The sequence below is a fragment of the Solanum tuberosum genome, unplaced genomic scaffold (genome assembly GCF_000226075.1).
Source record: "Solanum tuberosum cultivar DM 1-3 516 R44 unplaced genomic scaffold, SolTub_3.0 scf00072, whole genome shotgun sequence".
NCBI classification, from domain to species: domain Eukaryota; kingdom Viridiplantae; phylum Streptophyta; class Magnoliopsida; order Solanales; family Solanaceae; genus Solanum; species Solanum tuberosum.
In genome coordinates, this window is record NW_006238999.1 from 1,949,907 (window position 1) to 1,963,111 (window position 13,205).

The following is a 13,205-nucleotide window of genomic DNA, read 5'->3' on the forward strand; positions in this document are numbered from 1 at the left end:
TAGTGAATAGATCAAAACATATTTTTAGTTTTATTAGCTGAATAAGGTTGAAAGCCAAGCTTTAGAAAGAAAATATACCTTTCAAATCAACAACTCGTATAAAAGAAGAAGGTAAGCAAAAAAAAAAAAAAAGGATCAGCTAAATGAGCAACTAAAAGAATCTCAGAGACTTGCAGTTTATGGCAATCCAAATTTAGTCTGTACATCAAGATCAACTCCAGAAAGTGAAATAGAAGAAATAAAACTGGGTTATTGCAGTTAGTAAATAACTCGAACGTTTTAAGAGAATCCTTACGCCAAACGCGTAGCATCCCACAAACAGAACATCTCCACAAAATAACTTCTAGGATGTGCAAATTGTCCTAAATTTCAACTAGCTATATAGAAGTCAAAACTTTGCATGTACGCCTTTGCGATACCATGCAGAAGTATCATACACAAATTACCCTTTTTTCTTCATGAATGCTGTCTAATTCCACAATAATCAAGAATCAGACCGGAAGATGCAGCCAGACGAGAATCCAACATCAAGAATTGAATGACGAGCTGAAACTCCACCGTTTTTGTTCACAGAAGTCAATGATCAGCTGTAAAGACAACTATGTACACTAGTGACTCAGAATTATATGTTACAAAGCGAAAGCTTACAGCAACTACGCTCTTTTCGCGTCTTACACAGGAAGATTGTCCAATGGTGAATATCCATCAAAGCCAAATTCAGTTTCAACTTGTCCGACACTTTCTTGCTGTTGGAAATTCATAAAATGCAAATTAGCAAATAAATAGAATGCCATCTGTAGAATTAAGATTCTGAAGCAAGAAACACGGACTAACCTGCTTCAGAAGGGCACTCATGAGATCATCCTGTCCAAATTGCTCCGGAAAAAATGTATTTTGATAGCTCGTATCAGGAAGTTGTTCAGCTTTAACAGGAAGCAAATTTCCGCCAGAAAATAGGTTAAGTTGCGGTCCACCCATAGGATAATTTCCATTTTGTCCATTCTTCTTCATTGAAGAAATACCTTGTTGAACTAACATGGACGGTGAGACATCTAGAGTTCCTGGTATACTTGAATGATCAGACGCACTGAAGTTTGATCCGATATTCGGTAAACCCCAATCCTGCGTTTTTTGCTGATGCAACTCTTCAAATATATCGTAACCAGGAGGGAATCCTCTAGATCCTTTAATATCAGAGTTAACTTCTTCCTGAAGCAATCTTTTAGATGTCAGAGTTGACATTCCTGAATTACTACTCACAAGAGGAAAACTGTTGTTTTGCAACTCTGTAGTTTGATTCAGCGAAAAATCTACCATTGAAGATGTTTGGGAGACTGGATTGTATATTGGCCCTCGTACGTTGTCAACAATGCTATTTCGTGATAAGACTGCAGCAGGTTGTGACATGGACAATGGCGGCCGTGAAACTTGACCATTATTGGTTTCATTTAGCATTTGAGCCCTAGATGATTGTTGTTGTTGTTGAGACATATGCATTAGTAGAGCGTTGTTTTGTTGCATTCTAGCATTCCCTTGCATATTCATAGCCACAAAGGACTGTGAGGACTGGTGCAAATCAGCCAGCTGCTTCGGTTCCATGGTTGTTGGGATCCCATGAAGCAAGTTAATTTGTTTATTGCTATTATTTAATTGTTGTTGTCCCTCGGAAAATCTCAACTTGGGATTTTCAAAGCTGAAAAGGTTTCTTTGATCTACTAGAGGCATAGATATTGCAGATTTTGTCGCAGACCTACCTAGTGCAGCCGCCTGGAGGGTAGCAAGACTTTGTGCGGGTAGTTGACCGGTGGCAGCTAAAGCTTGAAGCTCTAGCCCATTGAAAGAAGTCATCGTCCCATATGTTGCTTCCGGGTGTCCCATGAATGAGTTATTCAGTCCATTCTGATGCTGTGATACACCACTCAACCTCCTTAGGTACAGCCGATATTTCTGCAGTACATGATTACGACCAATAAGCACTTTACTAAGAAACTAAAGAAATATTATCAACTACATGTTGCAAAACAAACATGAAGTCTTCCACTAATCAACTAATTGTGCATGAAACCATATATTCTTGAAAACGGAAGAAGTAAAGTTGCTCAAGACCTGTAGGTGGCTAGCAACATTTTCTCTGGTTAGCCCAGGAACATTCATCAGCTCAAGAATTTTCTTGGGAACAGCCTCTGAAATCATAGCCAGAATTAGCAACGAAGAATATACAAGTAAGTATCTAGAATATAGGCAAACATTCTTTTCTTATTCAGCAGAACCCATTTCTAAGGTAATAGACACTTCAATACAGTTAGACTAAGCAATTTGGATGAAGAAAAGTTGTATATGTTGAACTAAACCTCACGCAAAAATTTAGAGAACTATCAAATATTAAGGACACCCGAGAGAAAGAGATGAACGTTATTCTTGTGATACCAACTACCGATATCACCAAGTCAAACAGCCTCCAATCATATCCAGGAATTATAGAATCTGGAACATTTTATTTTATCACCGATGGTTGAGAGTAAAAAGAAACTGCAATAAAACTAGGGTTCAAATCCCAATAAAGACAAAAAAACCACTAGGTGAATCTTCCCATGTACCTAAACCTTGTTGAGCAGAGTAACACAGTAATTGTGCTAGTGGGAGGTAGCAGGTATGCAGTGGAATGGTCGAGGTGCGCACAAGTTGGCCCGGACACATTTTGGATAAAGAGCGGTCACAGATTTTGAACTAAACCACACACTAAGGACATTGGAGTGTGAAGTGAATGATATTATTGTAATACCCGCTACCAATGTCTTCATACACCACTTATAATTAAGTGGTTAACAAGAGTCAAGTACTCCTTCCCATTATGAAAGAGTGAGGACGGAGCATGGATGTCAAACATAAATTATGTCCCCTTTGATTAACACTAAATATGTGTACGCGATGACAATGTTAGGAACTTTTGACTAAGCAAAGGTAATTTGACTAGTTCATGTACCTCATGGTTTCCACTTTTCTCCCACAATCCCAATTTTGCCTGCCCAATGTTTTAATTGATCCTGTCCTTACAAAAAAGTTTTCAATCGTCAATCTAACTACTGGAAATAATAGTAATCCCTGTCCTTAAACATATGTGTGCTTTATTGTTATTATAAGTAATCTGTTCAAAGTGCCCCTTCTTTGTCTCTACAAGGGTTCAAGATGACCAACTAAAAGGCGTGAACAAAGATAGCATGTTAACAACGTAATGGTGTCAATTTAACCTCCACCCTTCTGGAGAGGGAGCGAAATGGACAAAGATTCATAAATTCATGGTAACATCCCAAGAAACATGGAAAAATCATGTAAATATGGTACAAGTCCCAGTATGAAGAATAAGGAAAAAATAACACATCTGTCAGGTCCCCTTGAAGCTAGGCAAACCCCAGGTTCAGCGTTTTACGTTGATTAGGGAGTGCATTAATGTAGACAACAAGGCATTAAGGCATATACTGTCTTTAAAAGGGCAGCACTAGACAATAAATATAGTTGATAAAGTGTTATTGACTGTTAAAAACAATAAATTTTTTTTTTTTGTTTTGGTAATTAGCAGTAGGGAATCACAAATTAGAATAAAACAACTGGTCTAAAAGCTAAACAACTTGAAACAAATTATAGATCTTATGAATAGACTTGAATGAAACCAGGAATTCAGTGATGGAGCTAGTTGCGTTGATGAGGAATCACATGAATGGAATGATGTCTCTGACTCAAAAACATCCTCTTCCCCTCCCAATGCCAAAAATCCAAAAAAGGAAAGAAAAGAAAAGAAGGAACTTTTTTTTTCTGAAATTGGTGATGTAAGAAAGGACGGAACATTAGCAAAATAGTACTCCGTCTGTTTCAATTTGTTTGTCTTACTTTCCTTTTAAAGTCCGTTTAAAAAAGAATGTCTCTTTCTTCTTTTGGCAACTATAGGATTTTGCCATGAGTTCTTCACCTCCCTTATTTCTTTGACATGCTTTTCCTTGAGCCGAGGGTCTAACGGAAATAACCTTTCTACCTTCCAAGGTAAGGGTAAGGTCTGCGTACACTCTACCCTTCCCAAACCCCACTTGTGGGATGACACTGGTATGTTGTTTAATTTCAACTTTCCACATGGCTTGTTTAAAACCACAAAATAAAAGGACATTTTGGTACACTAGTTTACGACCACAAGATTAAAAAATCTTCTTTTCTTTTTCAAATTACACATCAAGTCAAACCAAACAAACAAATTAAAATGGAGGGAGTATATCAAGTTTGGTTACACCACAAGGTTAGCTGAGCTGGGAAGAACTCCTTTTTCAGGTCTAAAGATCATAAATAGGCATATACTCCCCTGGACCTGAAATACCCCAAGTTCCGAGCAATATGGAACCACAGCTACATAGAAATATTAAGGTAAAGAAATAGCCAAGAGATGCATACTGTCAATTCCAAGTTGGTTGACAGCTTGTACAAACTGTTGATGAAGCTCCACCGACCAAACCACGCGTGGCTTCTTTGATGTAGATAAATCATCCCTTTCTTCAGTTTCATCTTCCTCCTCCTTTCTTCTCTTTGAGCTTTTCCAGTTCCCTTCATTAGCTGAAGATGAATAATCAACATCTTCTGGAGGTTTCTGCTGTTGATCTCCATCTTCCACGCTTGTTGATTGATCAAAATCTTTGTCCTTCAACTCGTGCTTCTTTTTACGAATCACATGCTGCCAAATGTTCTTCAAAGCCTCAATACGCACCGGTTTGATCAGATAATCGCATGCTCCATGAGTAACACCTTTCATAACAACATCCTTACTGTCATCCGCAGACATCACTAGCCAATGACAAATCCCAAATCAGATACCATCAATTAGTACGCTATCAGCATTCAGCAGTTACAAAACTTGAAAAATAAAATAATACAGTTTTTACTAAATGAAACGGGATACTCACTTATAACAGGGAGGTCCATTTCCAGACCAACATGCTCAAGAAGTTTGAAACCATCCATGTCTGGCATGTGCACATCACTAATAACAATGTCAAATCCATTTCTGTTTTCCCGGAGCATTGATAATGCATGCTCCGCTCGATTAGACTTGGTGACTGGAAGAATCACAAAATCAGAATGAATTGTGGGCGGAAACAATGAATAGTCAATAACAACAAACAACAACAACAAGTTCTCAAAAGCCTAAAACATTCTATTTCAGACCAAGGTCATAAATGAAAGACTTCACTTGACCCTAAGGGGTCGTTTGGTATGGGCGATGTTGATAGACAAAGTTATCCCATGGGATTTGTTATCCCAACATATATATAGGACTAACTCCTCCCATCATTATTAGTATATAATCCCGGAACTAGCTAATACCCCTAACCAAACACATGATAAAATAATCCTGCATTTTATCTTGGGATTATTATCCCTCGTACCAAATGACCCCTAAAAGTTAATTGAGGAAGTTTAGGGTTCCTGATAAACATGTAAATAGGAGATCCAACAACAAATCTTCTTTCTTCATGAAATTTCCCAACCTATCATTTCCAAATCTCGTGTAAATCAAATCTTATATCAATCATACTCTTTATTGATTTATCCAATCCTTCAAATCCTTAATCCTACACGCCTCTGAACTCCAAAGCAACCAACCTAATTAAGCACAAAAGCACGTCCTCTATCCTCTCCAAAACTCAAATTCAACATAAAACAAGAAAAAAGAACAAAGATTTTAATAAACTAAAAGGAGCACCAAGAGAAAGTTTATACGAGATCCAAAAAGAGATCATATTTTAATCATGAATTCCCAACTTATCATTTCCAAATCTCATGAAAATCAAATCCTACACATCAATCATACTCTATATTGGTTTATCCTATCCTTCAAATCCAAAGAGACCAACCAAATTAAGTAAAAAAATATATACACTATCCTCTCCACAAGCTCAAATTCAGCATAAAAAACAAAAAGTAGTACTTTAATAAACTAATGAGCAGCAAGAGAAGGTCAATAGGAGATCCAAAAAGAAGTCTTCTTTCACCATGTTCCAAACCTATCATTTCCAAATCTCATGAAAATCAAACTCTATACATTAATCATACACTCAATTGGTTTATCCGATCCTTCAAATCCAAAGAAACTAACCAATTAAGTTCTAAAAAAGTGCATCCACTATCCTCTCCACAAGTTCAAAAATCAACATAAAACAAGAAAAGAAGAACAAAGACTTGAACTTTAATAAACTAAGGAGCACCAAGAAGAACTCTTCTTTCACCATGAATTCAAAACCTATCATTTCCAAATCTCATGAAAATCAAATCCTATACATCAATTATATTCTATGTTGGTTCATCCTATCATTCAAATCCAAAGAAACCAACTAAATTAACTAAAAAATACATCCACTATCCTCTCCACAAGCTCAAATTCAACATCAAACGATAAAAAGAACAACAAAGACTCGAACTTCAATAAACTAAGGAGCAGAAAGAGAAGGTCAATAGGGGAACCAAAAAGAACTCTTCTTTCAATCATGAATTCCCAACTTATCATTTCCAAATCTCATGAAAATCAAATCGTATACATCAATCATACTCTCTATTAGTTAATCCTATCATTCAAATCCAAAGAAACCAACTAAATTAACTAAAAAAACACATCCACTAAGGAGTAGAAAGACTTCAACTTTAATAAACTAAGAAGCAGAAAGAGAAGTTTCCATATGAGATCCAAAAAGAACTCTTCTTTCCATCATGAATTCCGAACTTATCATTTCCAAATCTCATGAAAATCAAATTCTACACATCAATCATACTCAAAACCAACCAAATTAAGTTAAAAAAAACACATCCACTATCCTCTCCACAAGCTCAAACTCGACATAAAAAAGCCAAAAAAAATCAAAGACTTAAGCTTTACTAACTAACAAGCACCAATAAAAAGGTCAACTCTTGAAAAAACATCTAAAGTACCATTCTTGATTTACAAAACACATAATTTACACAACATAAAAAAAAGATGAATTTTTTAGTACCTTCATAGTGACAATTCCTAAGCATCTTCTCCAAGATCATTAAACAAGTAGGATCATCATCTACAACAAGCACTCTTAAACCTGCCGGAAACTGGTCGGAAACTTTATCACTACCACCGGATTTCCAAGAAACACTACAACTAGCACCAGACATGGTTTTCACCACTGACCCAACACCAAGATTCATACTTTCTTCAAATTTTTGAAATTTTTTCAACAAATTTACATAAAAAAAAGTAAAAAATATTGGAAAAAAAAATACCCCAAAACAAGAACAAAAGTATCTTAAAAGTTAGTAGTACATATCTTAATTGGTACATCCATAAGGAATCATATCAGTAACTTATTGAAAGAAAATTTCAAGAGAGAGACAAGGAGAATTTTATAAAAAAATTAAATAAATTTTAAAAAATCTTTTTTTAATTTTTTTTTGGCTTTAAGAGGAAGAGAAGAACAAAAAGAGGAAACAAGGGGATGAGAATTACAATTTTTATATATATATATATATATATATATATTTTGGTATGAAGAACATGGGTGTTTGTGCTTGGAGTTGTCAAACTTTTTTCTTTCTTTTTTTTATCTTGGTTATATTAAAATAATTATTAGTATTACCAATTTTATAAAAAAAAATTAAATAAATATTTTTTTTATAGTAATAAATTATTGTGGGGTCTTTTCCATTGAGTGTGGATCCAGCTCATATATGAGCTTAAATAACCCCACACCAGCTAAAATTATTTTTTGTATTTTTTAAATCATAATGGAGTAATAATTTTATTATTGTTTGAGGGAATTATTATTTTTTAATAGTAGACCATTATCTAAAAAACAAATCTAGCTGTAACTTTAGGTTCTATTAGACTATTACCATATTAGGATAGCAGGTAACTCGTAAAATTAATTGAAGTGTATGTTTTTAACTTATGATTTATGTGAATTTAATAGTTTTTGTTCAAATTTTGTATTTATATGAACTTAATTATTAGTATAAGGTATTTTGAAATTATTGACGAAATTCATAAAGTTTAAATTCTGAATTTGATGTTGTAAAAGTGTTTTACTATAGCCAAAAAATCATATTTTTATTTGAAGGAAAACATAGTGTCAAAGTGAATCAATATTTTAGTTGATAGAGTAAATTTTGTTGTATTATTTAAGTCAATTAATAAATAAGGAGGTTGTTATTTTTATTAGGAAAAAAATGAAATAAGAACTTCCAAAAATGCACTTTATTTGCAAATTCTTTCTTTAGTTCATCTAATTATACTCTATTTTTTCCTAAATAAGTTTTTTTTTTTTGTAGTTGTTAAGAGTTAGTTGAATTAGTTATTAGGTTTAAATTATTGTTAAGCACTTGATTGCATCTTGATCTCATTAATTACTCAACAACATGTCTCTAAGTCAAACTTGTAGGTTGGTTCTTATTACAACTTATTTTTTCCAAATTATTAACCAAAAAATAAATAAATTAAACAACTTTAATCAATAATATAAAGATTTTGTAACGTGGTTCATTTGTAACAAACAATTAATCATTCTAGAAATAATTATTTTGAATATTTCATAGCATAAACTCTTGTAATATCGCAGGTTGTGCGAAGTGGTTAAAATTCCTTCTATCTAAATAGCAAAATTATATATAGAGTGTCGACCTCAGAAATAAGTCATGCAATGTGTGAATTCAAATTTAATCGGACTTCAATACCCATATTGAATATCAAATGAGTTTTTATTTTCTTTTGCATGTTGTGACATCTCCTCAAACTTCTTTATTATTTTAATTAATACCTTCATGGTCCATAACTCTATATTATATAAGGAAAACAATAATAAAATAAGGATAGTAACAGGATAAATAAGGAAATTAATTAAAACTATGGTCTACAATGATATTGAATTGATTTTTTATTTTTTTTATCCTAATACAATAATTTATTAGCTGTCTCTGATTTGACAAATCCATTTTGATTGTTCATCTGATTCTAATAGCAAAATCACAGCTAATTAATACCACATAAACAATTGTTAATTTTATTTACATATTAATTTAGCAACTGTTGATAACTAACTTCTTTTCTTTTTTATTTTACGAATAAAATAGTTAATTAACATTAATAAAATAATAGCCCATAAAAAATGTTGAAACCAACTTCGTTATATGATGTCACTTGATGAATAGTTCTAGTGTTATTACTTCATCGATTTTAATTTGATTATCCAGTTTTGACTTAGTGCGAAAATTTAAACAGTAAAAAATATTTTTAAAACTTATGATTTTAAATAAAGAAACTAGAACCAAAATGTCTATAATTGTGTGATCTTAAATATATCATATGAAAACTTAAAATTAAAGAGTTATACTCAATAAAGCAATAGGAAACGTTTTCTTACAATGGACTCTAAAAAAGACTAATAAATTGAAACGAATGGATTACTTCATTATTGAAGATATATATATTACTTCCCAAACAAGAAGATTTATACCAAAAATAACAACTTATCTAGTAAAATTTCGTAAATAATGTCTGAAAATATAGAGTGTATACAAAATTATTTCTACAATTTATGTAGATAGAAAAGTTGCTTTCAGAAAATTACCGACGTAAATAATGCATACAAAAGAACATAGTGGTAAGGAAGATAAAAACAAATATTGAAGAAAGTATTAAAAAAATCATAATATCAAAAAAATAATGTGATAATCGAAGCATAAAAAACAAACCATCAATAATCAAATTTCACGATAAGAAATTTTAAGTTGTATTTGAAATTTTTAATGATAAAAAAAAAATCATTGCCAAACAGAAGACCAACAGTATATTCTCAAACAATCTTTTCTCAATTCCAATGAGTAAAGTAAAAACATAACTATAAAAGAATTAATTCCCATAAAATACCCAAAAAAGCCTGTTTTCATAGACTTCCACGTCAGATTATTTCAGTTAAAACTATAATGAGGTAAAAAAAATAATGTTTTTTTTCACTTTTAATTGTAATTTATTATATTTCTTCTCATCTTTTAATAAAATCCACTTTAATAAATTTAATTAATTAGTGAAGTCATAAAAGGAGTCTGAGGGCTTAGCTTTTTATGAATGTTTATATGCTTTTAAGGGCAAAACAAATATGTGTGGCAGTGAGCCTTCACGCCAAAATTTAAAAAAATATATTGATATGTTTTAAAAAAAATTACGTTTGAAATTTACCGATCCGATTAATTTAAATTTGTGTTGAATAAGTCCACTAAAGGGTTACCACTCTTTTTATCAAAAAGGTTACTGAACAGCTCATTACACCTCTTGATGGTATACCGTGTTTTACACATCTAATTAACATCTTGTGTGGATAATTATTACGTATCGTTTCATAATGTCTTATATTACATTGTTTTGATGAAGATAACTTTTGGATAGATAATATTGTCTTTAGTCGATATATAAAGTTACACACCAATAAATGAAAAGTAAAACCTACATTGTTATATATATATAAAAAAAGAAGTAGGATACAAATAAAATTATTATTAAGAAAAAAGATAGTATAAAATATAAAATAAAATTATTAAATAAATAGTAGTAAAATGAGAAAAAATAAGATAACGATGTGACCACAATATATCATTTATTGCATAAACTGAGACATATCATCTTTACATAACAATGAATCTAATAATACAATGCAATAAAAATTTAAATAACAATATTTAAAGTAATAATACGATATGCAATATACTACATGTAACAAATATCCAAACAAGTTATAATTAATGTCGTATATAAATAATTGAAAAAATTGAGAAACTACATATATTATAAAAAAAACTCCATTCAAATAAGTTTAAAAGGACACAAACACCAAAATTACACCAAAAGCTTTTTGGATAGTGGAGAAATTGCATATGCGTGCGTTTGTCACCTATCACAACACAAATGCTAAAAAAAACTATATAATATATGATATTGACTATTCTTGATTTATTTCATCGAGTTTTTCGAACACTAAATAAGAAGTAAATTACATAATATAAAAATTATTGTAAGAAATTTCAGAAACTCGAATCGCAATATAAAAATTATAAAAATTTCTTTTAAGACCATACCCCTTCCTAGCCTAGAAAGTAAATTCACAATTTCACACTTTGATAAGCTATTAAAATTAAAAATAAGAAATGCAAACGTAAAATTACAAACCAAAAAAGAGATTAGTGTTATAGAACTAAACACGAAGGAAAGTCTCTCAAATTATTCCGAGATCAAATTAACATTCTAAAATTTTATGATCAGTCAAACACAAAATAAGAATGGACACGTGGCGGTGCGGGTAAATGGTAGGTTAATGGGCCCACACCAATTGTAAGGATTCAAAACATAGCCGAAATTATAACAGGGCCAAGTGACCCAAGAGTACTTTGAGATGGGCCCATTTGTAGGCCCACTATACTAGCATCTCCATCATTATACTCTAGACTATAGAGCATTGACTAATCAACCAAGTAGACGGGTCTCGAATTCAAACTCTGAATATAAAATCGTTTTTCAATAGAGCGCTTCAATGTCAAAGCAAGATTTTTTGTGCGAGTTCAAATTCAAGTTAGTCGAATCACAATGTAAGTATTGAATATCGGGTGAAAAATAAGAAAAAATAAGAAGTTACATTCACTTTCTCAATGTACCAAACGAAATAAATACTCCTTTTATCCCTTATTATGCGAAACGGTTTGGAGTATAAGCATAGGTGGAGCTAGCATAGAGTTAGGGGGTTCATCTGAACCCCTTCGGCGGAAAATATTATTATTTATACATGATTAACATTTTTTTGGGAAAATTAGCAATTTAGTCAACATACCTAACATAATTAGTCAAAATAACTACACTTTAAAGTATTTATTTAAAATGTCAAAATGTCAATACTTTACAAAATAATTGTATTCAAATATTATTATTTATTTTACCCTTTTTTCCCCCCAAAACAGTCCATCATTGGACCAAATTCTAAACCCATAATGAATAAAAAAGGAAAAAAGAAAAAAAAAATACCGAGTAATCTTCTTTCCCCATCATTCACGTTTCTTTTCCCCCCATCATTCAAGTTTTATATTTTCTCTTTCTTCAAATTTCTTTGCAGGTCAAGAAATACAAATTATGAATGGTTTTCCTAATTTGTTCAACAAATCTCTAACTTAACTCAAGAAATATCTCAATTGTTAAAGGTAATTTTGATTATTTAGTGATATTTATGTTGCTTTTATTTTTAAAATCACCGATTATCTTGTATTTTGGGGTTTTATATATTACGGATTTTCCGTCAATTTTTTCGATTTTTATGTGAGTTGGTTAGATAATCATCAAATATTTATGTGTTTTAGATTTTTAGTCTTTTAAATAAAAAAATTCGATTTTCTTATGATTTTGTTTTAGTATTTCAGATTTAGTAGAATGTGAGTTTGGTTAGATAATCATCAAATATTTATGTATTTCAGATTTTTAGTCTTTTAAATAAATTTTTTCGATTTTCTTGTGATTTTGATTTAGGGCTCACACGGTTTCCTTGTCGGGTTCCAGATCTCCGCCGCCGCCGCTCTATGGATGGTTCCAAAAAGACTCTTCTTGAATCCATGGAACTTGATGAATCAATTGTTGAATAGAAGTTCTTAATTGTCCATTCATTCTCAATTCTAAATAACAAAAATAAGTTTATTTATGTATTCATCCTAATTGCATATGTAAAACAAAGTTTTTATCTTATTTTGCTTATTTTGTATTTACAATATCATTTTGTATACCAAATAGTTTGTATTTAGATTTGATTTTTGTATTCGTCCTAATGATATTTGATTTCGTATTCATTCTCAATTCTAAATAACCAAAATACAGTTTATTTATTTTAGGCAGAAGTACTCATTACCCCCCCTGAACTTGAAGCATTTTATACAGTGTACACCTAAACTAAATTTCGTTTTAATTACCCCCCCGAACTTGTTTATTCCTCCGTCGCGTACACCTTTTTCGTCCACCTACTCCTGTTGGGACTACACGCGCGCGACAGCTGTCTAAATTGGTGATGTGGATTTCCACCTGGATAAATAATAGCCACCTGGATAAATTAATATTGCAAAAAATAAATTTCTTAAATTTAAAATTCATTGTTTAAAAGTTATTTTTGAATAAGGGCTGATTTCGC

General features: G+C 31.7%; 1 protein-coding gene and 1 long non-coding RNA gene across 2 annotated transcripts; one reads left to right on the forward strand and one right to left on the reverse strand.

Annotated features, from left to right (window-relative positions):
• Positions 1–144: 144 nt before the first annotated feature.
• On the reverse strand, positions 145–7,430 carry LOC102586468 (two-component response regulator ARR1-like). The gene is made up of 6 exons (XM_006345914.1): positions 7,023–7,430; positions 4,941–5,093; positions 4,435–4,821; positions 2,107–2,183; positions 835–1,947; positions 145–746 (listed from the first exon to the last, which is right to left on the reverse strand). Exons 1-6 carry the CDS (start codon positions 7,207–7,209, stop codon positions 672–674), a joined length of 1,992 nt encoding a protein of 663 aa, XP_006345976.1. The 5' UTR covers positions 7,210–7,430; the 3' UTR covers positions 145–671.
• A 4,678-nt stretch (positions 7,431–12,108) lies between these two features.
• LOC107060313 (uncharacterized) lies at positions 12,109–12,789 on the forward strand. Its single transcript, XR_001473259.1, has 2 exons — positions 12,109–12,234; positions 12,557–12,789. It is a non-coding gene; the product is annotated as an uncharacterized lncRNA (long non-coding RNA).
• Positions 12,790–13,205: the final 416 nt, after the last annotated feature.

Coding starts and splice junctions, on each gene's coding strand:
- LOC102586468 (XM_006345914.1), bottom strand. CDS start 7,209: ATGAATCTTGGTGTTGGGTCAGTGGTGAAAACCATGTCTGGTGCTAGT. Junction 2,184..4,434: donor CAACCAACTTGGAATTGACA/GTATGCATCTCT, acceptor CTATGATTTCAG/AGGCTGTTCCCAAGAAAATT. Junction 1,948..2,106: donor ATGTTGCTAGCCACCTACAG/GTCTTGAGCAAC, acceptor CATGTACTGCAG/AAATATCGGCTGTACCTAAG.